General features: G+C 31.3%; 1 protein-coding gene across 3 annotated transcripts in view; it reads left to right on the top strand.

The window, feature by feature from the left end:
• The window catches only part of LOC123697438 (inositol-trisphosphate 3-kinase B), an 80,053-nt gene that overhangs the window by 30,595 nt on the left and 25,240 nt on the right, over nucleotides 1-24,218 (top strand). Inside the window, exon 1 of one of the 3 annotated variants that reach the window (XM_045643956.1) lies at nucleotides 9,381-10,040. The exons of the other annotated variants lie outside the window; for them this stretch is intronic. Coding sequence (XP_045499912.1) covers nucleotides 9,543-10,040 — 498 coding nt within the window. The 5' untranslated portion in view covers nucleotides 9,381-9,542. Of the gene's footprint in view, nucleotides 1-9,380; nucleotides 10,041-24,218 lie in introns of those variants that run through there. 3 annotated transcript variants of the gene reach the window in all.

Genomic DNA, 24,218 nt, shown 5'->3' with positions numbered 1-24,218 from the left:
CTACCTACTTCCAATATTTTTTGTAAAATAAAATAGGTATATCTCCGTAGCATCGACATTTGGCATTTTTTTTCTATTCGGACCTAAAGTTCTTAATCGTTAGTAAATATTTTTGCGTTTAAAAATAATATGTAAATACACCTACCTACCATTATTAATTAACAGAAATAATAATATTCAAATTAAATTCAGAATTCTTTATTTCTTTTATTTACAAGTAGGTAACAATAATTGTTAAAAATATTTTTGAAATACATTACATAAAACGCGACTAGAATCGTAAAAAAAATCAAACAACAAAATACAATATTAGTATTGCCATCTAGCGATGAGTTGCAACACTAATTCTTTGCTTCAAATAAAACGGTGCGCAATGCGCATGCGCCAATGTAGCTGTTTATACAGATACCGGTAGATGGCGCGAAAAATAATTTAGTGTTAGGAAATAAGTAAACGTTATTTTTTTATTTGACGTAGACCGTATGTTTTGTGTTTGTTGTTTCAAAATTGTTTTGTGTGAAACTACATTTTTAATAACTTCAATTTTTTTAAAAAGAACGAGTTTAAAAATTAAATGTTCGTTCAGAATATGTTCTCTCTTCGTTCAACTAAAATACTTTGATGCCCGATTTCACCAATAACCCCTAAACAGTCTCCTAAGTAAGGGTTCCTTAGTTTAAGGGACCCTTAAAATCACTACCGAACCTAACGATTTAGGTGACACTTATCTGTCGGTGGAAGCAAATTTTACGTTAGGTACCTATCCCCTAAATTGACTTAGGTGACACTTAAATTTTACGGGTTGTTGGTGAAAACGGGCATAAATGTAATATTACCGATAGGCTCTTTATAATAATATATTGTTAGTGTTGAACAGTACAGATTTATCAAACTTTTTTTGTGGGTATACCAAACTTAGCCTGCCCGGAGTCAGTCGTGACAGCAGCCTTAGGCAGTCTGTAGACGATGTAGGTTCGCTATTGCGGCATAATATGAAAGTTTATAATTTTGAAAATTTCAATAATTATAACTTGTATGAGGACTAAACTGCGTTTAAGCTAAATATGGACTGACCATTGAGCAGTATTTTGGAATAAGTACTGTTGTTTTTTCCTATACCAATAATTGACAACTAACCCATTACAAAATATATTACCTATGCTTTAAGTACAGTATACCTATATAACAAAACCCTGTTTTATACTCCTTAGATAAATGACAGTAATTTATGCATATTAGTAATATTATACGTAAATCAGGCTAGAAAATCTTCCATCTCTACATTATTATATAAACAAGAATATTTTTTATTGCGTATACGACAACAACATTGCAAGGATATTTCGAATCGGTGACAATCGATAAAGTTGTTTTGAACTAAGCAACAAAAACAAAATTCGGAAAAAATAAAACATTTGAATTTAGTAAGAGTCAGGTATTAAATAACTGCAAAACAACAAAATGTCACTGCGCAGTGGCCGATTAAGGAATGTGGATTTTATTTATAAATTCCTAGGTATTTAGATTCGTTACCCGTAAGACGATGCCATGAAACATTCATGGAGGTGTCTCGCTTGCGTCATTTATTATCTGCTGGTGTCGACGTCACAAATCTATAAAGTGTCGCGTAGAAAAGGGTATAATGTTTTCCAAAACAGGAGTTCATTTGATGCCTATTTATTTGACGTTACGCCGTAGTTCCACTCACACCAGTTTCCACTTTATGGATCATATATGAACTCACACAAGTTTCCACTTTATAGTCATGTGCCATAAGATATTCAAAATACTTTTTAGCTTGGTCCATATTGAGAAAATTTTATATAAAACTGAATTAACGACTTCTCCATTCTTTTCCAATTATTTTCTTTTTCTATGCAGAAAAGTTATAATTTAAAATGTTAACAAAACAATTTTAATGCAGGTAAAATCGTCTCGATTATTTATTTCAATTGGTTTTTCGGCTTGTTTCTTCTCAAAAGGTCTTTAAAATTGCAAAACTATGTAAGGGATTCCCTTTTTCCAGAAGCTCCTGACGTATTTATATTATTGACGAATGTGTTTCCTTTCAATCCTACTAATATTATAATTGCGTAAGTTTGTGAGGATATGTGTGTGTGTGTGTCTGTTATTCTTTCACGCAAATTCTACTGAACCGATTACAATGAAATTTAGCACGTATATAGAGAGTAACTTGGATTACCACATAGGATAGTTTTATACCGGAAATCCCACGGGAACGGGAACTATGCGGGTTTTTCTTTGAAAACGCGGGCGAAGCCGCGGGCGGAAATCTAGTAATAGATATTTTTCCGCTCAACCGTAATCCTTACGTAAATGTTAATATGGCGCCTGACCAGAGAAAAAATATTTATTCAATGAATTCAAATATGAAAAACAATTTCATATGACAATGGCACCGGATGCGCATTTCATAAGAAAATACATTTTTTAACATAATATACGTACTTCTAGAAAAATGAATACCTACCTAGACGCTTTAAGGGGTGTTAGGTGGTCAGCGAAAATTCAGCTATTCGGACCTGAGGTAAGGGGTGAGGGGGTCCGCGTTTAGTATGGAATCAACGTGCTCGAAACTAAAAATCGTAAGCGCCATTCACATTTTTATCAAAAAGTGAATGAAAATATTTAGTATTTTCTAAACCTAAAACAGTCACGAAATCGAGAAGGTAAATACCTACTTATGTATTTGTGATTTAATACGAATTATTATCGTAAAATACGGTTGTAGTGAGCATTAATATGATATTTTAGAGGTAACTTCAGGATTTTTCTTATCGAGCAAAATTTTTCCAATCGTGTTTTGGAAACAGTCATCCCATCATCCCAGTGCGATAAAACTTCAATATTTTCAACTAGCTTTCCACCCGCGGCATCGCCCGCGCAGTCAAAGAAAAACCCGCATAGTTCCCGTTCCCGTGGGATTTCCGGGATAAAACCTATCCTATGTCCTTTCTCGGGTATCAAAATATATCTATACCAAATTTCATGCAAATTGGTTCAGTAGTTAAGGCGTGATTGAGTAACAGACAGACAGACAGACAGAGTTACTTTCGCATTTATAATATTAGTATGGATTAATAGCTCATAGAAAACAGTCCATTTTTCCGTTTTCACCTACTAAGGGCCCTTAAGAATAATTTATATAAAAATGATAATTAAAGTACGATTATTTGTAAAAACGCGTTATATTTTTTTGTCATCTTATCGATTATTTTACTATACAATAACAATAGATTAAAATATAAGAATTTAGGAATTAATATACCTAGTACTTATAGAATTCTGAAACAGGATTCGTTGGACAGGTTGCAAGAGCTCTTTAGTTACTCTTTTGTAAAGTTGAAATTTGAATGAATTCTGTTCATGTACGTGATTTAATTATGTTCTTTACACCAAGCATGTATATGGCCAGTAGCGTAGCTATCATATGGCCAGGTGGTGCAGTGCACCAGGGCCCCGGAGCTCAGGGGGCCCTCAAACCTCAGCTTTGAAAAAAAAAAACAATTCATACGGATTATTGGCGAGTAGTAAATGATTGGTATTTGCGTATTTGTATAGTTACGGAAGGATTGTCGATAGCTTTATCGATAGGTCGACAGATGATTATGGTTGGATGTATAATATTCGCCAGCTTTGTAAAGAAATTATAACAAAATATGGCGTGCTCGAATGTGACCTTACGGAAGTGTATACAGCGATGCTACTGTTTCATACAATTCCTGTTACTTCCGCGGCAGCAGAAAGATCTTTCAGTAAATTGAAGATTATAAAAAATTATTTAAGAAACAGCATTCGACAAGATCGCCTCCGACATTTATCGTTAATTGCAATAGAAAATGAGGCGGCATCAAACTTGGATTTGAGTGAAATTAAAGACGAATTCGCAAAAATTAAAGCGCGCAAGAGATTGTTAATTGGGCGGGGAATTCTGTTAAAAATCGTTTTTTCCGTTTATCCTATTAATCTCATCTGTATAATAAATATTCTATATTGTCATGTGCGTCGTTGTTTATTTATTCCCTTTTTTTTCTATTGAACACATGGAGATTCTAATAGAGACGACATATGGAAATCCATCCAGGTTAAATAGCCTACTAGGGATAAGTTCACGTACTGTTTTCTATTCTTATTCTTATCTATAATTTTGAAGGCAAATATAAGTTCAAATTACGCGGAAAGAGGGGAGGAGGAGGGCCCGATTCTTTCCCTATGCACCAGGGCCCTAGTCCCCTTAGCTACGCCACTGTATATGGCAAAGAGTTTAATACTGTTTATCAACGAGTACAATTCAGCTTTTTTTATCCATCCTTTGAATTGTAAAACATTCAAAATTTCATTCACACTATTCGAAGGTGCGTTTTAAATTCTAAGCACATCGCCTATCTATGACGTATAAGTTTTTGTGCGTCACTCTGACGTCATATTCCTTTCTTTGCTTTCTATGACATCTCTTGAATAAGTGAGTGCGATTAACATAGCATTTCCTATAGAAAAAAATGCCATTGAACAATGAACGGGTCACGAGGCATTTTAAGTGGAATAAAATGCGGTATGTAATCGGAATCGTACTGAGACGATGACATTTTAAACGTTTATTGCTCGCTGTATATAGCTTTCGTTCGTCATAAGAACAAGATCGTTATTTACTAGATGAAATTACGTGGAATAATTGTAAGTGTCAATGATTAAAGGGAACAGTAATCATGGAAGTTTTTGAGGGTGGAATACTTGTTCGTGAGAATTAATTATAAATCATAGGAAATAAAATTCACTAATTGTATACGTAGTATATTATTATTAGTCTGTGCTAATAGAAACCAACTGGGCTTTCAGTATGATGAAAATGATTCATTTGTATCTAAATATTTTTATGCAACTTTTATTAAAGTTTCATCAATTATGGCCAATGCGGACTGACGGGACAGACAGAAGGGATAATTATGCGATGTATTATAAGGATGACGTAACTCTAAAGTTATGCAGATAATATATAAGCTCTTTTCCGTAGTTCTAATAAAAGCTAGTCATAACCGCAAATAATAACCACATTGGTTTCCCAGGTACCATCAGGAACAAAAAAGGTATCTAGATAACGAATACCCAATAAACTTATTTAGGTAAAACCACAGACAACGGTTTAAAAATATTTTACTCACATATATCTCGATAATTCTAGATTTCAGAAACGTTTAAAATTAAAAATAACAATTTTCTTATAAATTCTTATAAGTAAGCAAGAATGGGACTAGTAGTTTAGCTTTTTTTAGGAATTTTGACGTAGTCCCGACCGAAAAGTATCATTTATATATATATACATACTTCTAAAATCCGGGTCAAGTTTCTATCCTCCAATCTTTTGAAGGAGAAAAATAAAGAACTGCTTACTGCATCTATTATGAAATAAGTTATGAGGATTCGAAAGCGCAATAAATAACTCTTTTTTAATAACAATTAGTGTTTGTGTTACAGCTTAAAAGAAGATCAATTCACCAATTAGACTTAAGAGTTAACCCAAGTTACCATTTTTATTATGTTTATGATCTTAAAAACGAATCTGATGAAAAGACAATTGGTGTGAAGTGTCAATTAAGTGAAATGATACAAAAGTATATTGTCGAAAATACAAGCGCAATAAATGAATGAATGAAAATTGGCATCATTAAATTATTATTGAACGGTGTTAAAATTACAATGAAACTCGTTCCTTTTTGTTCTTTCTGTAATTGATTTAATAATCCTTATAAATGCGTTTTCAATTATCGATTTACAAAAGATTTTATTGTTATTTATATAACGGTAATAAGAGACATTTTATTATAGGAAAGTTTATTAACGAGCTACACATACCTACAATGACATTTAGGTAAGTACAATTTATATTGTATTGGACTATCATCACTACATAGTATATAAAACAAAGTCGCTTTCTCTGTCCCTATGTCCCTTTGTATGCTTAAATCTTTAAAACTACGCAACGGAATAGATAGAGTGATTCAAGAGGAAGGTTTGAGTACCTATATAATTTATTAGGTTTTAGACAAAGCGGGCGAAGCAGCGGGCGGTAAGCTAGTATACTATAAAAGCTTTAATATTTATCATAATTTATTTATTACCTTTATTTGTTATTTTTAAAATTTTCTTTTGTATAACGTAGGTAACTATACTGTTTCGAAATTAATGGGAGAAGCCACTGGCTCCTGAGACACAGTATTTAACTAATTCAGGAGCCTATGGATTCATATATAAGCTGTTCCTATTTTTTTATGACAATAAAGTTATTTATTTATTTATTATTATGAATAATAATTACCAGAGCTGGTATAATATATAGCTCTATATTTCTATTTTACATTATGGAAATTTCCAAGCACAGTCCGTATTTTTGCATTTATTATTTATTACCTAATACGGTTAAGTGTAACAGCTACTAACCATACAAAACAGTTTTATTGATAAATTCATAAATAAATAGGGGGAAAAAAGCGGTGGTAGTAACCTTAGATACAATTTTACTTTTTCAAAATTTTGTAAGTATTTACTGAAAATAATAAATGAAAATTCTATTTCAAACCATAATTATTTACCAGTTTGATAAATACTTTTAACGTTCATAACGATAATTATTACTATATTGTAGGTACTTAAAATATCCACAAGTAAACATAATTGTTAATAATATAAATCATATTCGTAAATAACATTATATTATTATAAAATTGGAAACCTGTCTCATTGACGTCAATGTGTAGTGGAAAAAAATATATCCAAAATCATATTTTTCTGTTAGCGCCTAGTCACTAGTGCAATAAAATATGTGATAATATAATGTATACATATGTAAACGTGATTGAATATATAACGACTGAATAAATATGAAAATTATCAACATTTTTCAGTAAGGTCGCCGACACACACTGAAAAAAAAGAGGAACTTATTTGTAGCTTATTCTAATAATTCATGGCCGTTCTATCCTCATAAAACATAATATTAGCCATATCCGTAGGTTTTATTTGCATAAACTTATTGGTACCGTATCAAAACTTAAAGATATTAAAAAGCGTAAAAAATGTTGTGTGGTTATATGAAACCACGGTAAAAGTGAAACTTTTTTTCACACTATTATTAGACACTAGCTTCCGCCCGCGACTCCGTCCGCGCGGATGTCGGTCTTCGCGTGGATGGTTTATTTATCCATTTTGAGTACCTCTGACAATAACATCTTATAAATATCTATTGGACCCAATTCCCAAATACGGCTAGGCCTATAATAATACGCAACGTGTGTTCGCGGTTCTACGGAACAACGTCTATGGATAAAACTAAAAAATTAAGATTATTTTTTTTCTACGTATTTTTCCAGGATAAAAAGTATCCTATTTTACGCCCAGGATAATAAGGTATAATTATACCAAGTTTCATCGAAATCGAACCGCTAGTTTTCACGTGATGCCTTCACATACAGACAGACAGACAGACAGACAGACAGACAGACAGACAGACAGACAAAAATTTTTTTAATCACAAATTTGGGTTTGGTATCGATCCAGTAACACCCCCTGCTATTTATTTTTTCAATATTTTCAATGTACAGAATTGACCCTTCTACAGATTTATTATATGTATAGATTTAATTTAAATTATCGTATTTGTACGATAATAATCGTACGTATCGTGCGTCACGCGACATGCGCTACACAGACCAAAAAGTTTGAGACGATGTAATAAAAGTTTCACTTTAAAATTAATTTAAAAACACGTGTGTTTTTATTAACCGCGAGCAAGTTCTTTGTAAAACAATTTCATATGAGATTTTTTGAAAATTAAATACAGAAATATATCGAGAAGAGAATATACGTTTGTAGTTTCGTAAAAGTAGTTGCAGAAATGTATAGTAATCTCAGTTAAGTCAGTTATAATAATCTAAGTTTATATTTGAGTATTTATTGATATACTTACCTTTATTTTCGCTAAGTTTTAATTCATTATTTAAATTGTCACTGATATATATTCGTGTTCGCACTTTATAAAATGGTAAATGGAAGACACAGTATACTGAAAAAGAGTTTTTCCTATCTTAGGAGCCTGCAGGGGTCGCTACTCGCTTTAATTTGTTAAATTATTTTGTGCAAATAAATTAATTTCTACATAATATATCTTACCTCATTCATAAATTACCTATACAGAAAATCAATCATTTTATCATTAAAATGCGGTTTCAACGGTATTTATAATTATAATGCAACAAGTTAGCATTGACTATTTATAATTTATTGCGTATGGAGGCTATTTTGTTTCATTTTTTAGTCAATTCAAAATTGTATCAGATAAAAACCATTGTCTTCATTCAGTTTAAACATTAAACAACCTGATTGTAGATTAAAGATAAACAATGGGTCGCTTATTCAGAAGAGAATCTTAATATTATGTTGTTAGCTCTTAGCTTTATGTTTATTAAGTAGATATATGAAAAACTAGCTTTCCACCCGCGGCATCGGCCGCGCAGTCAAAGCAAAACCCACATAGTTCCCGACTCCCGTTCCCGTGGGAATTCCGGGATAAAACATATCCTATGTCCTTTCTCGGGTATCAAAATATCCCTATACCAAATTTCATGCAAATTGGTTCAATAGTAAAGGCGTGATTAAGTAACAGACAGACAGAGTTACTTTCGCATTTATAATATTAGTATGGATTGCAATGGTATTGATTATTATTAAAATTATAGAAATTGTTTAATGATGAAAATTATAATCTCACTTCTTTTGTATACAATTTTGCTCAATTGTAAAATAACCTCGATATGAACTGTCTTGATCGAATTTAAATAAAACGGGTAGAGCAGTTTTAAATGTTAAATAAGTATAAATATTTCTTCGTTCACATAATATAACAACTTTCATTTATTTACAACAGTACAAACTTATATTTTGCAGCGGCATAATATTATAGAGATCGGATAGATAATAGATATATATAATTGAAACAAACAATAAAATGTAGAGTTCTGGCGTCAACATGAAAATGGAGACATCATACAAATTTATATGTGCATTTATATTATGTATCATCTTGCGGAAACAATATTGTAATAAACGCAATTACCATGAATAACAAATAACTTGAGTTAAGATGAAATGAATCCGCTATAGAGCTACGGTTATCATTCCGTTCCTACGTCATTATGAACCTTGCAACGTTCGTAAGTACCTTATTAAAACATAATAAGGCTGCAAATACAAATCTCTCCCATCAAAGTTAATGATTCCAGCCAAAATTATGCAAAGGTTACAAATTATAAGTCTGTCAACGTGGACGAAAATCAACAATTCGTGCCTTCTCAGAGCCGGCCCCGGCACTGGGCGCGCGCAGTCCGCGACCGCCGCGCCTAACTGACGCTCGTGTTTCTGATAACTGTCAAAAATGCGTATACAAGTCGTTCCAACGTGCTGACATACGTGGTTACAATGTCGTTGACACCCCGAAACGCGTGGACCAGTGTGTGATGTGATAAGCAATAATGCCGGAGTGTCCCGAATCATTCAGCTTCACCATACCCATTATACGGTACACCATGGATTCTGACGACTCCAACGTTGCGGAGAGGCAGCAGCCGATAAAGAAAATGTCTCTCTTGACTCCCGTGAAAATTGAGACGCCAGACGCCGGGAGACGAGCGTCAGAACCGACGAGGTACTACATTCCTCCGCAGTGTAATAACAAGCTCTCGCCTAGAACCGCGAGAAAGCGGGATTCCAGGAGAAATTCCAAGGCGGATGTCAGAGATGAAGCGATAAAAGACAGCTTCGGTCTCAAGCCGTGTAATTGTGAAGATTGCAGAGCGTCGAGTCCATTGCCGGCAGGGTATGGACCCCCTACCATGTCCCCTGGATATGATCAAATGAAAACCGCATTGCTGGACGTTCCTTGGACTGATGATTTTACTGAAGCGTCCAGCGATGATCTTAGTTCAGAGTGGGATTCCGATGTAGCTGAACCACCACCAGTTCAATCAAAGGTAATGTATTAACATATCCACATGATGCACACAATTGCGAATTTATATTTAAATGTAGAATAAGAAATATGGCTTATTTAACCAGAAAACATACGAAAAAGCCTAAAACTATACAATAACATGTTTGGTACAAAAGAATAAGTAATTAACCCCTTACCGCATACAGAGCCATATATGGACGACGAAGTTTATGAATTTTTTATAGGCTAACTATAAACAATATCTAAAAAAACTACCTTACATCTTAAACAGCATTTCATCGAGAATTGGAATGTAATTAATTTATACAGTGTAAATATTATCCATCAGATATATTATAGATTTAGTCTAGCGCGTGCGACGGTTTGGGTGCGCGGAAAAAACCGTGATTTTCAAATTAAGATTTCAATATCAAAAAGGTGAGTAAAGCCATGAAAAAAAATATTTCTTCATTCTTTAGTCTTTCTAAAATAAGGTAAAACATTTGGTTAGGTTGTTTTTTTGCTTTAATCATGTTTTTTTGTACTTTTCCAAATCTGTCATATTTGGCTTCGTATGCATTCCGTCCAAAATATATTATGTCATATGTGGCTGGGTATGCATTCAAGCACAGCATTCAAGGATACTTTCACTGATTGTTCCAGTATCAATCCTAGACACTTTTATCTCACTATGCTAAGCATGTAAATATTATATCATCATCAATAAATACAGACTCATGCTATATGCCACTGTATGATTTTTAATTAGCCGTTTCAGAGCAAATGCGAAAGTCAGGGAAAGCTCTTATTACCAAAAGACGTGGTCGTCTCTCAAAAACTTAGAAACATCGGCATCTCTGGAGTCTCCTCAGTATTTCTGACTCGCCAATTACCGCAAAAAAGCTACGAAAAACTCCTGCAGGACTTCTAGATTTTCACTTTGATTCTGTACGGTCTGATGGGATTAGTCATTACCGAATTTGGAAGAAGAACGCCCGTCAGCTATGCCTATATTGTTCCAATTTCGTTCCTTCACGTTATGTGAAAAATATAACGTGTTTTTATGTTATAATGACAAACGTAATTGTTTTAAGCAATTTCACGAAGTATAAGTTGGCTGTGATTCTGGGTGTTATTTAGGTATCCATATAAAGTACTAACATTTCGCCCGCGGCCTCGCCCGCGTTTTCAAAGAAAACCCCGCATAGTTCCCGTTCCCGTGGGATTTTCGGGATAAAACCTATCCTATGTGTTAGTCCAAGTTACCCTCTATATTATGTGTGCTAAATTTCATAGAAGTCGGTTCAGTAGTATTTGCGTGAAACAGTAACAAACAAACACATACACATACATCCACCCTCACAAACTTTCGAATTTATAATATAAGTAGGATAGGATTTATGTAAAGTATATGTAGCATATCAGTTGACTAAGCATTCAGGATACAAGCTTAAGTTTAGTTTGGGGCTTAGCAACCGTGTGTGTGAAATTAATCCGGAATATGTTTTTATTTTATTAATTAGTTACTTTTTTCTAATTGCATACGAAGCCATATATGACAGAAAAAATACAACAAACACTGCATACGAGTCCATATATGGCGCCGTTATATATTTTCTATAATATAAGTAAATAATTTTTTTTCTCAATTTGATCTCATAATGTAAGGTCTAATAAACACTTTTTTGCAAAAAAATAATTTTTATTTCATCTCCTTAATAATTCATGCAATAAGGGGTTAATACTGTCCCATTGAATTGCAAATTTCGTAAGCGACTTGTCGAAGTGTCGTAACAGTCGTCAATAACAGAGAAACGTGTTTCGTGTAATATTTTAGATGATGAATTTTAAGCAATTTTTCGAACACGTTTTGTTTATTATAAGCTTTATAATAAACAATAATACCTAACCTAATTCTTAAATAGATTTTTGGTCGTTATTAATAGCGATAATGAACTATTTATATTTTAATTTTATGAATAATTATTGGTGAAGGTTATTGAATTATGCGAAATATAAAATATTGTTTTATACGTATGTTTTGCAATTGCCACATATTACTTTCCTATATGGTTTGGAAACTAAAATTACATTCTTGGTAGATGTTTTATAAAAGATTTTCGCAAAAGCAACTCTGACTGACATTTCAAACGGTCTTTAAGAGCTAGCGCGCAAGAGCAACTTTTGTCTCTCCCATCAACTCTATGGGCTAATAAAGAAGTTTCCCGAGAGTTGCGATGCTACGTGCGCGCAGTTTCTACTAGCCCATAGAGTTGATGGGAGAGACAAAATAGCTGCGGAGCAGAAAGTTGCTCTTGCGCGCTAGCTCTTAATTATCATATTCATCCACTATGGATTAAATATACGCTATTATTTTTTATGTAATTATCATAAGAACGATAATAACTCGCACTTGATACACACACGTGATACGTACATTGAACAGTTTACATGTATCTACTGTAGAGATAACAACGGTAAAAATAAAAGGTCACGTTAAATCTAAATAAAATGTACCTATTTACTTAATTTACTTTCGCAACAATTTCTTACTTTTACAACAAAACTAATATACGATAATGATTCCTATTTACTGCCTAATGTAATCAAGAAAAAAAAAAGATAATTTATATTTAATTATAGACATTGTACCTATTTATAGTTTTTTTCTTTTTAACGACCCATCTCATATCATTATTACTCGTAGATGTTTTTAATAACAGGAGAAAAAAAAAACGCTTTGAGTCAGAATCATTGACTTTTTAAGTTTTACGTTATTTGGTTTTCACAGCGGGAGCTTATGGAAAAGTCAGCAAGAAGCTGTCGATATATTAAAGCTAATAATGATCCACTTCTTTTTATGAATTGTGCCGAACTATAGTTAATAGAGATAAAAAAGTATGAGATGGTTTTTAACATAGTTTTCTATATTCATTATTAGTTTTCTATTTTCAGTGCATTGAATATTGATAATAAATAAAGATTGTTTATAACTTTGCAGTCATAACTTGGCCTTTGCTTCGTAGGCTCAGACAAGTGGCGTCCATGTTAGTTATGTAAACATAGACAGCCTATTTTTTGTACTTGAATTTTAAATAAAAAGCACGAAAAGATGAATGTCTCGATAGATATTTTTGTTTAAACAATAGTGTTGTCGATAAAATTCTTTAAACTGAAACAATAGATCGAGGAATGCTCTATAAAGAAAGTCACTTTTAAATTTAGGTATTTGCAAAACACGCATACTATATTTTGTAACAAAAAAAAAACATTAATTGTATTTTTTTAAAAAAACATTAATTGTATTTAATTAGGTCATTAGGTATAACTAGCGTTGCCTCTTATATACCTAGTTGAGGCGATCGTCGAGTTCAAATTGTATTGTGTTATGTATTACTTAGGTACTAAATAAACGATTTATTATTTATTTATACTTAAATACCAAAGTTAATTTTATTGAAGTTGCGACTTATGAATCAACATTTCCAATCCTATAAATTTGCCATTTTTTGTTTAATTTTGTAACCTCCAAACAATGTTTTTATCCATCACGAAAATAAATTTTATGGTTAATAGTAATGAACTTTTTAATAATAGCTCAAAGTAAGTAAAACTAATTAATAATATTATGTTATATTAGACATAATAATACCTTCTTATTATTTTCTTTATAAGCAAATTTATATTCATAGCTATGAAGATCCAAAGCTCAAATTAAGACAATGCGAAATTAATAATATTTTTCGAGACATGGGGTCAAACCCCGCCCCCTGGTATAATACCACGCTATTCTACCACTATAGACTTTGTGATCGGGTCGTCACTCGTCAGAAGATCATGCCATTTTGTGAAAATTTTCCATTTGGCATTAACAAATGCTACACGCACGTAGTTTATCACTGACGGTTATCAACATTACAAATTAGGGTACATTTATAATAATCTATTTAAATATAAATGGCAGTATAATCTAAATTATGTCATGTAGTATATAAATACATAAAATATATATTTATATAAAATAATCCGTTCCGTTCTTGGGAGTTTTCAAGACGGTAATATACCCGTGACCAGTTCACTGCATAGTTTAACATCGGGTATTAGTAATAAAATATAAAATTAATCAAACAGCATAACATACAAACTCAACAATTTCTAAACGCAAATTTTGCCCAAAATAACGTTCTACAATTATTATTCACTAGCTGCTCCGCGCGGTTTCACCCCCGTGGCTCCACTCCTGTTGCCCGTAGCGTGATGAAATATAGCCTATAACCTTCCTCGATAAATGGGCTATCTTACACCGAAAGAATTTTTCAAATCGGACCAGTAGTTCCCGAGATTAGTGCGTTCAAACAAACAAACAAACTCTTCAGCTTTATAATATTAGTATAGATAAAATATCTATCCTACTACTTAGTAACATTCTCTGCAAAGTGTAGCTTACATTTAAAGTTTGTCATACAAATTGTAAGTTATATAAGATTTGTATTGACGCATTTAGCATTGACGTATTTAGTTAGTGAAGAGGTTTATTAGCTAGGCTCATTACTATGACAGTGATATATAGCATAAGTTCGTAAACCGTTTGATATTCAGTATTTGACTGAATGTATTTTAGTTTGTTGCGAGGTCAATATTTTGTTGCTCAAATTGAAGAATAACTAAATCAGTAGTAAACTTTTATTGTTCATGTGATTCACGTATAAAGAATGTAGGTATGCTAATATTTTTCTCTATGTATTTTTTTACGAATGCCTAATGTGGGTAAATTCCAATGCATATTGATAAAATATTCGATTTGGTGAATACAAATTGTAACTGATACCTATGTCCTAAAATATAAAGGTATTTTGTAAGTACATATTTCAAGATTAAAATTTAATGACATATTAATGTGCATCATTCAGATTGTCGAGCTTTTCAAGTTTTATTAAACACATTAATATTTAAGATATTACTTTTCATTTTGAAGAACACGCAACGCCGCAACTTAGACGTGCTTTCAGTGCGACGGTTTGATTTCAAATGACTCATTGCAAGGATAGTGGCCGCAAGCCGCTAGAAAAGCAAATATAAAAATACCCGCATACTCAACATTACTAGGAACAGTTTCCATACAGAGCATTCCAAGAAAATGTATATGAGGAAGGTTTATTAAGGAATATAACCTGAAACATAAAGCTCCATCCAGTTTATCAGAACATCTTTGCCATTAAGTCCATTGTATTAACACACGTCATCATTTATTCTGTAGGTGTTGCTAGTTACATTCGAAGGTCGTTTTATCTGGTTTTATAATCAATTACCACGTGGTAACATCGCTTTGAACTTTTTTTATTGTTTTGCATATGCAAATTATGCAACATTGCAGGTCTAAAAATAAACTATAAAAATATTTGGTTTTTACTTTAGCATGTCTATTTCTGTTTTCTGAATTTATAACTGGTAAGGCGGCACAAAAAATGGAAGTTGCAAAAAAAGTATCGACAAAGGTTGTAGGAATGTAAGATCTTAAAATGTACTTTACTTACTCAGGCTTAATACAAAGGTAATTAATAGTGTTTGAGAGTAAATGCAATAAAAGAGAATAAGCAAATAAAACAAACGATTTAAAGGTTTAAGAAGTAATACCACAGATAACAAAACTAACGTAAGTAATACTCTGAAAATATAGTGACCATTGGAAAATTACTGGCCACTTACGAGCTCTATAAAAACTATGACTACCAGCAACATTGCGAATAAAATGAATCATCTCATGCGGTTCACAATTCTTAAAGTTGATGGATTAGTTACATGTAATAACCAATTAAATATATAGCAAAAACGTCATAAAGTATCTTTGTGAATCACTCTACTTATTACAATACCTTCACGTCATTGTTTCATAGTATTTTAGTCACATATTTATTACGTTACTTATTGTGACAATTTTGATGACGTTTCTGTATTGATAGCGCAATTCTTTAAGCACTACTTTTACAATACCTAGGTACTTAGGTACCTTATAATATAAAAAGAGCGACTTCTTACATTGAAGTAGCTAAAAAACCTGATTATAACTTTACATAAAATACTTTGTTTTATAATTATAGACGCAGGACTTAATCGTTATTTTAACACACATAAAATTTAAATTAGCGGTGCTCTATCAATTTTATTAGCGCCTTTTTGGGCCAGAAGTTTTATAATTAATCAATATTCTAATGTATTCTTTGGTTATAAAATCTTTACCTGCTAGATGATCATCATAATTTTCACTAATTGGCTTTAAATTTAGTTTTCCACATGGAAATACAATTCAGTCAAGACACGGTACAGTTTACTTCTACCATCGAACTAGCAAAGCATACCAATTATTGTGAGTACTTTCTAAAGAAATCAGTACCATTATAATTACTTATGTTAATGAATTCTTTACCTATATCCTATTCCATATATTATTTTACTTAATTCAATAGCACGGTTACAATATTTAGTAAAATTCTTCAACTTTTCACATAATACACATAACAAAGGCGCTGTGCTGCCGGTATCTGTCCACGTCCCTATCTTTAAGACTACGAAACGGATTCTGATCAGGTATTATTGAAGTGAAACTTCTTTATCGGGGTTGGAAAAACATTTAGTGTAACATTTTTTCTTTATGCGTGACATTTTTCCGTTACGCGCCATCTTTTTCTTATCCCTACCACGCGTGATTCGACGTATTTCTGTAAAGTTGCATATAGTAAACTATTTTTTTGAAAAATAAGGTCATAAAGAAGTTTCACTTCTTACGTGTGTACACTAGTACACGCTCACATTTTTTTAGTAACTAGATGGAGTGGTTCTTGGGTATATAATTAAAAAGATTTTAAATAAAGCGTGTGAAGCCACGGGTGGTAAGCTAGTATGATATAAATCATGTACTTCCCAAAGCAGTAAGCACATGGTCGACATTACGTTTACCGTTATCGAATAAACGCGTGGTGCCCTACTGACCTTAAAAAGTCGCATCTCATATGTAACTATTGTTTTTGATCCGTTCAATCCAAACCAGTTCTAAACATTTAAATGTATTGATATCTAATAAGTATGCATCTGATTTAGTATAATTTATTTTGTGTGAGTAATCTTTGAATAGCTTTTAGAACTTTAAATAAGTAGGTATTTAGACAAAATATATGAAGATAAAATATTTAATAGTTTGAAAATATTTTGATTTGCCAAATTCAAGGTCTTTTTAAAAGAACAATAAGAAAAAACTATTCACTATGTATATTATTTTATTATTCACGATGAAATATTTAACGTTATGAAACTTTGTATAATGAAACCATTATCTCTCACTATAAAAGCTAATTTAAAATCTTGATTCGCGGCCAAAAACTGGTGGTAAATATATTATGATTTCTATTGAATAAACATCAAGTGATGATTTGAATTAATAATCACAGTAATAATCGTTTAAATTGGCACTATAATATATCGATGAATATATTTTATATGGATGTCTAATATTTCTGATTACCATGATTACGAATTTAATTTTAATGACGACCCTGATCTACATCCGTAGATACTAATATGCGAAAGTAAGTTTATATTTAACTTATTTTGTGAAATGTTGACAGATTTGGTTTAATTTTAATTTTTATATGTTGATAGAAGCTTGGAGAAGGGCATACTTTTTATGTAATTATGACGCGCAGCTAAAATTTCTTTGTGGTGATGGTGAAAGTTGAAACAGACAGTAAAAATTGGTAATGTGAATTGTTCGCAAGGAAAGCATCCTGTAGAGTGTAGATATTCTAATACTAACTGTGCCCTGTCGTTTTACATACCTTCAAAATCACAGACAAAAACTCGCATAGTACGTTTTTCATACTCTATACTCGTTTCGATTTTTGAAAAAAAAGAGCCTTACTATTTGTCATACCAATATTTTCATTTGATAGTTTTAATCAAATCGGTGGTTGTTTAGCCGTGAGAGCAAATCAGACAGATAAACAGACTTTCCAATTTATAGGTAATATTAGAACGAATTTATTAAATTTAGCTTCGTCCGGTGGATCGTAATAAATTCGTTATAGTTTATTAATTTATTTATATTGATAGAATTTTAATAAGCACGTGGTATCGTAAGTGGCTCAATGATTTTATACATTTTAGTAGATTACTATTAATTAAGAGTCAATTCAATGACGTGGTCAATTAAATTATTGATCACTAATTGGATTTGATAAAATAGCAATTATTTCATAAATCAGATGACAGTTCTGATTTATTTCATTTTTTTCTGCAGGTCGTTATAAGTGTATCGTATGTATTATCAAGGTAATATCTAATTTTTGAATTAAAAAAAGAATGATACGATACAGATGGTTATAGAGTATAATTTTAAACATAATTATAAAGTGGTTAATAATAAAATAACTAAGGACTATAGGAATTATTGTAACACTAGCTTCCGCCCGCGACTCCGTCCGCGCGGAAAAATTAAGAAAAATTAAGATTTTTTTTTCTACGTATTTTTCCGGGATAAAAAGTATCCTATTTTACGCCCAGGATAATAAGGTATAATTAATTATACCAAGTTTCATCGAAATCGAACCGTTAGTTTTCACGTGATGCCTTCACATACAGACAGACAGACAGACAGACAAATTTTTTTTTAATCAGATATTTGGGCTTGGTATCGATCCAGTAACACCCCCTGCTATTTAGTTTTTCAATATTTTCAATGTACAGAATTGACCCTTCTACAGATTTATTATATGTATAGATTAGAAAATACGCTTAATATTATTTACTTAGCATATTGAATAGAAAATTACCATACCTAGCAATATTTTACACACAAACAATAAAAAAACTGACACATAAAATTTTAAACCACATTCAATTGGATTAAGATATATTTAAAAACGAATCAAAATGGTGTGTGTATCTTTTATAATTTAGTTCGTAATATATCTGACCTCTATTATCTCATATCTTTGTTTGATTCGAAAGTGTGTTAGTAGGTAAGATACCGAACTATCACTTTAATTTAAACAAAGATTGTTTTAGAAACATAATTAAACACGAAGACAATGGGAACTGCACACAATTACGTAATATTTAGAGAATTCGCCCATCTATGTAAACAATAATAAGTGCATGTTTAGATTGTAGGTATAATAATTATATAGTACGAAGAAAATAGTTACCAACCAATTAAAATAAGTGGTTTAATTTATATTAGTGTATTTTATACGGAAAGCTCGGGTTTTATAACTAAATAAGACAATATAAAATCAATAAATAACTACCAATGAATACTTCTAACGAAGGATAACTACCGATTATGGATGTCTTCATTTACGAGACGCCTACAAACACCTACAGAGTCATTGTAAGCGAACATTGTATTTTGTTTAATCTTTATAGCGGATACGAGCGGTCATATTATAGCTATAGCATATCATCTCATGGGAGGTGATGTCAGTCCCTTATATAAAATCTTTTTCAATGTAACCGGTATAATATAATTTAATTTATTTATTTTGAATTTAATCGATTTTCAAAAAGAAGGTCAAGAAATCTGGTGTATTTTCCGATTAAGACGCAATGTAAACTATCTAAAAACATGAAAACGGTTAATAAGAAGATTTTCGTTTTTTGTTAATTTCGGATGACTAATGATAATTGGACGAAATTTGTTTTTGTCAAATAGTTCCTATCGATACCTTTCCTAAAATAGATAAACAAACATAAATGGTTTCTCATGTCTATCATTCTATTTAATGATCAAATACAAATTTAGTATAGCACATCTAATTGCTTTGCTAAAAATAGCCAAAGTTCATATTCTTACAATAATGAAATGTACAAATACCTTTTGACAGAAAATCGTATGACTTTTGAACGTTGAAACGAAATTTTCAATGTTGAAACGAAATTTTGGCTGTATACAGCGAGTTATTTTTTTCTATAGATTTTTTTTGTTCCAATTATATATTACGGGTAATTTTTATTGACTATCTATATTTTTATAGAGCAAACTCTACATAATATAATATTTTGCCTTCAGAAGCAGTATTTTTTTTTAATTACAATGAATATAAAATAATAACCTAAACTACAACTAATCTATACTAATATTATAAAGAGGAAAGGTTTGGTATTATGTATGTATGTATGGTTTTCACGCATAAACTACTGGACCGATTTAAAAAATTCTTTCATTTTTCATTAGAAAGCTGCAACTTCACTGAGCAACATAGGTTATATGTAAAAAAAAATAGAGATCCTTACCAAAAATGCAATAATGTAACCCAAGGTGTAAAAAATTCTTCTGTCATTGCGTGCGCTGCGGAATCTATTCCTTGAAGTACGAGGATGGTTCTTATGAAAAAAAAAAACGTCACACGTCAACCACGGGCGAAGCCGGGGCGGACCGCTAGTCTAAGATATATTTACATCATCGTATACACAAAACAGAAATGAACGTCTAATCACTTTTTATTTAATGATGTAATAAATGAAAAATGTATTTTTTGTGGCTTTCGAGTACAAAGCCTCATGTATGATTGTATGAGCATGTAATATCAACAAAAACTTGTTTAGTCCGTTATGCGGGTTCTACTAGCTTCCTTATAATAAATACAAGTCCCTTATTTTTGTATGTGTGTGTTTGAAGCCTGCGCTGATGAATTGATGAAGATGAATTGTAAGGAATGTGTTTCGTTTAGCTGTGTTTTATTTGTTGGTTTTTGTATTTTAAAGTGAACACCATGTATTCTCAAGGGAAAATTCTTGTGTGCTTGTTATAATCGAGCGATGAATGGAGTCAATATAGATTATAGAAACTATTTGTCTATTAAAGACTATTAGAATAAGAAGACCAATATTTAAATACTAGTTGCTCCACGCGGTTTCACCCCCGTGGCTCCACTCCTGTTGGTCGTAGCGTGATGATAATATATTATACCCTATAGCCTTCCTCGATAAATAAGCTATCTAACACCGAAAGAATTTTTCAAATCGGTCAAGTAGTTCCCGAGATTAGCGCGTTCAAACAAACAAACTCTTCAGCTTTATAATATTAGTATAGAAGTACGCAAATGTCAAATTACCGTCTTTGTTATGATAATTTTTGTAACTTTGTGAACGCTTGTATCACGCTTGTATTATTGTGAATAATTATTTTATATTACATAGTGGGAAGATATTATCGTCTAAGATACAGGCTCGGCCTAGTTTAGACGATAATGTCCATAGTTTTAAGTATTGTGTTTGTATAAATTGAGTGGCATACACAGTGTAATTGAAGGTATGGACTATGGATAAATAAAGATTTTTATTATTATTTTTTTATTATTAAGTATAGATAAATAAAAGGATTATTAAAACTTTTGCATAAATTTTTAATGTTTTGTTCAATAACAGACTTAGCCTTATAATAATATGAACCTTTACACCATTAATACTTATAAGTCGTAACTTTAGTACCTACCTATTAAATTATCGCGTATAAAATGTAGTAATATTACTAGTATAGTATTATAATATTATCTGTGGTGATATTGCTTACCAGTTCATATTTCAGACACGATTTCTCATAATCATAAGTAGGTAGGTAATGTCACGAACGCAATAAAATTAAAATAACATGATAAATTTCTATTATAAAATTATATTATTGTTTTTCAGTTCCATTTTGAAATTATATTTGTACCTATTTATTGATATAAATAGAATTCAATTGTCAATGTTATATTGCAAAAGTTCACAACAATCGCTTAAAAATAAAAAAATAAAATATTCATTTAGAAACAATATGATAACTGATAAGTTCCATTTACTTATATACTTTAGCCTTCTTCGATCAATGAGCTATCTAGAATCTAACACCAAAAGAATTTTTCAAATCGGACCAGTAGTTCCTGAGATTAGCGCGTTCAAACAAACAAACAAACTCTTCATCTTTATAATATTACCTCTATAAGACGTATATATTTATTCGTTTTAGGTACGTATATATTTTCCTTATACCTATGACGTGGTTAATAGAAAAGAATGTGAATGTGTAATACATACTAGTTCAATACACATTACTCTGCGTACTTTTTAAACTAATAAACGTATTATGTATGTTATTATGTAACCCCAATGCACGTACTATTGACCCTGTGACGTCACGATAACCTCCGATGTCGTCTGTCACCCGTATATTTATTAGCTCGATATAATATCATGCATTGGTTCCAATTTTATAATTCAATAAATCAAATATATAATATTAGTGATAAAACTAACGTTAAATATAAGTTGAACAAAGTATGTAACGTATGGAGGCCCGTTTTTTGTGAAGTCAATTATGGCATTATAAAGGATATGTCTTCTTTTTGTAACTACCTTTATAAACGAAATAAAGAACTCATTTATTCTTATATTGGCTAAAAGGCAGCATATTTAAAGAACAGTAGCACAAATATTCCTTTATTTACTCCACATTTTGGCAAATTAACATTTTGAAAAACATTTCGCAGTTTTCAACATTCCGTTATCGGTTAAACAAATAAGTCTTTATGATTCACTGTTTAAAACAATGGCTTGCTTAATTATCGACTTAAACATTTTTGCATACATTTAGCTCACTGTTATCGTTTTAAATAGCAATGTACAATGTAAATAGATCCTAATTCGTAATTAAAATTGTTTTTTACAAGAGTATAGGCACGTACGAGTATAAGTAACCAAACTGCTTCAGTTAATTAAAATTTTAAAATAAATTTTCACAACAATATTTTTTAAATACTTTCACTTTTATAATGACACAATTATTCTACCTTGATTTGCGAATTATCATTAATCTTATTATTATTACATTAAACACGATAATATTCATTCATAATTATATACTTCTGTATCATTACCCTACTTAACATTACGTTACATTTTTGTCGTAGGTATCAAGCGCAATAATAGTCTTCGACTAAGTAAATAGGTAGTAAATACGTGTCTAAAACCTAACAAATGAATTATACTAAAACCTTCTTCGTGAATCACTCTATCTACGTTGCGTAGTTTTAATGATTTTTAAAGCATACATAGGGACGGACAGCCAGCAAGAGCGACTTTGTTTTATACTAGGTATGTAGTGATGTTATATTATTACCAATTTACTTCTCTATAGTAACTATAAATTTATCTTATTATCATGTGTTGTGAGAACCTGTAAGCGCTCGTAGTCAGCGTACTGTAATAAAGTAACTTTTATTGATATAACATTAGCTAGTAAAACATGTACATCGTACATTATGGTTCTGTTATCTGCATTTTATGTGCATGTGTGTATGTATGAGAGTGTGTGTATTATAGTTGTATATTTTGCGTATCCCTTGAATGTATAATTCAACTTAAAGTGGGCATCATCATCTCTATAAGTAGTAATAGTTTTTAATGATTCTCTTGTTTAAATTTGCTCAACCGTGAATTAAGTTAACCGTTTTCTAATGCTTTATGACGAAAAAGGTCTGTTCACATTACTTTTTTATTTAATAAATAAAACTTTCATTTATTTATTACTTTTCTTTATAATTACGGAGGTCAACAATCAAGCAAGGTATTTACCATAATTGTATGTTTCGCACGAAATTATTTCGCATAATATATGAGCTTTCTTGAAATCTTAACATGTTTACGTGTAATTTAATTTAACTCTTTTGAAATTAATGACGTGAATTGTTTACTCGTTCATAACGTGTTTTTCGATTGCCATGAAATTAGCTTTTCGGAGTACATTTGTAAGAGAATAAATAAGTTATGGAAATGTGAGAGTTTTTACATATAGATAACAAATTAATGACAACCGTGAGATTGTTAAGTTTTTTGGAATATGCAGAATGATGTTCTATGTTTTTATTTATATTATTTTTAAGGCCATAATATGCATCGCATGTCAATTAAAGAAATTTGAATGAATTCTTCGAAATGACAGTTCCTTACTGCAATTACATGCTAATTTGCTTTAATAACAAACATTGTCAGGCCGCTCAAATTATACAAAATCGGCTCGTGTGTCAGTTCCACTTATTTGAATTTAAAGACGATTGTAATATTTCAGCTTTAATTAACGGAAAGCAAAGTGTCAAGGGGACCATATTTCGCACTAACTGACACTCTTTGGAAATTTACTTCTTAATCGAATTTAAGTTCAATTCAACAAGGTCGTATATCCATTGAT

The sequence above is a fragment of the Colias croceus genome, chromosome 14 (assembly GCF_905220415.1).
Source record: "Colias croceus chromosome 14, ilColCroc2.1".
NCBI lineage: Eukaryota > Metazoa > Arthropoda > Insecta > Lepidoptera > Pieridae > Colias > Colias croceus.
Note: the sequence above shows the minus strand (reverse complement) of the source record. Positions and strands in the feature narration are given on the sequence as shown.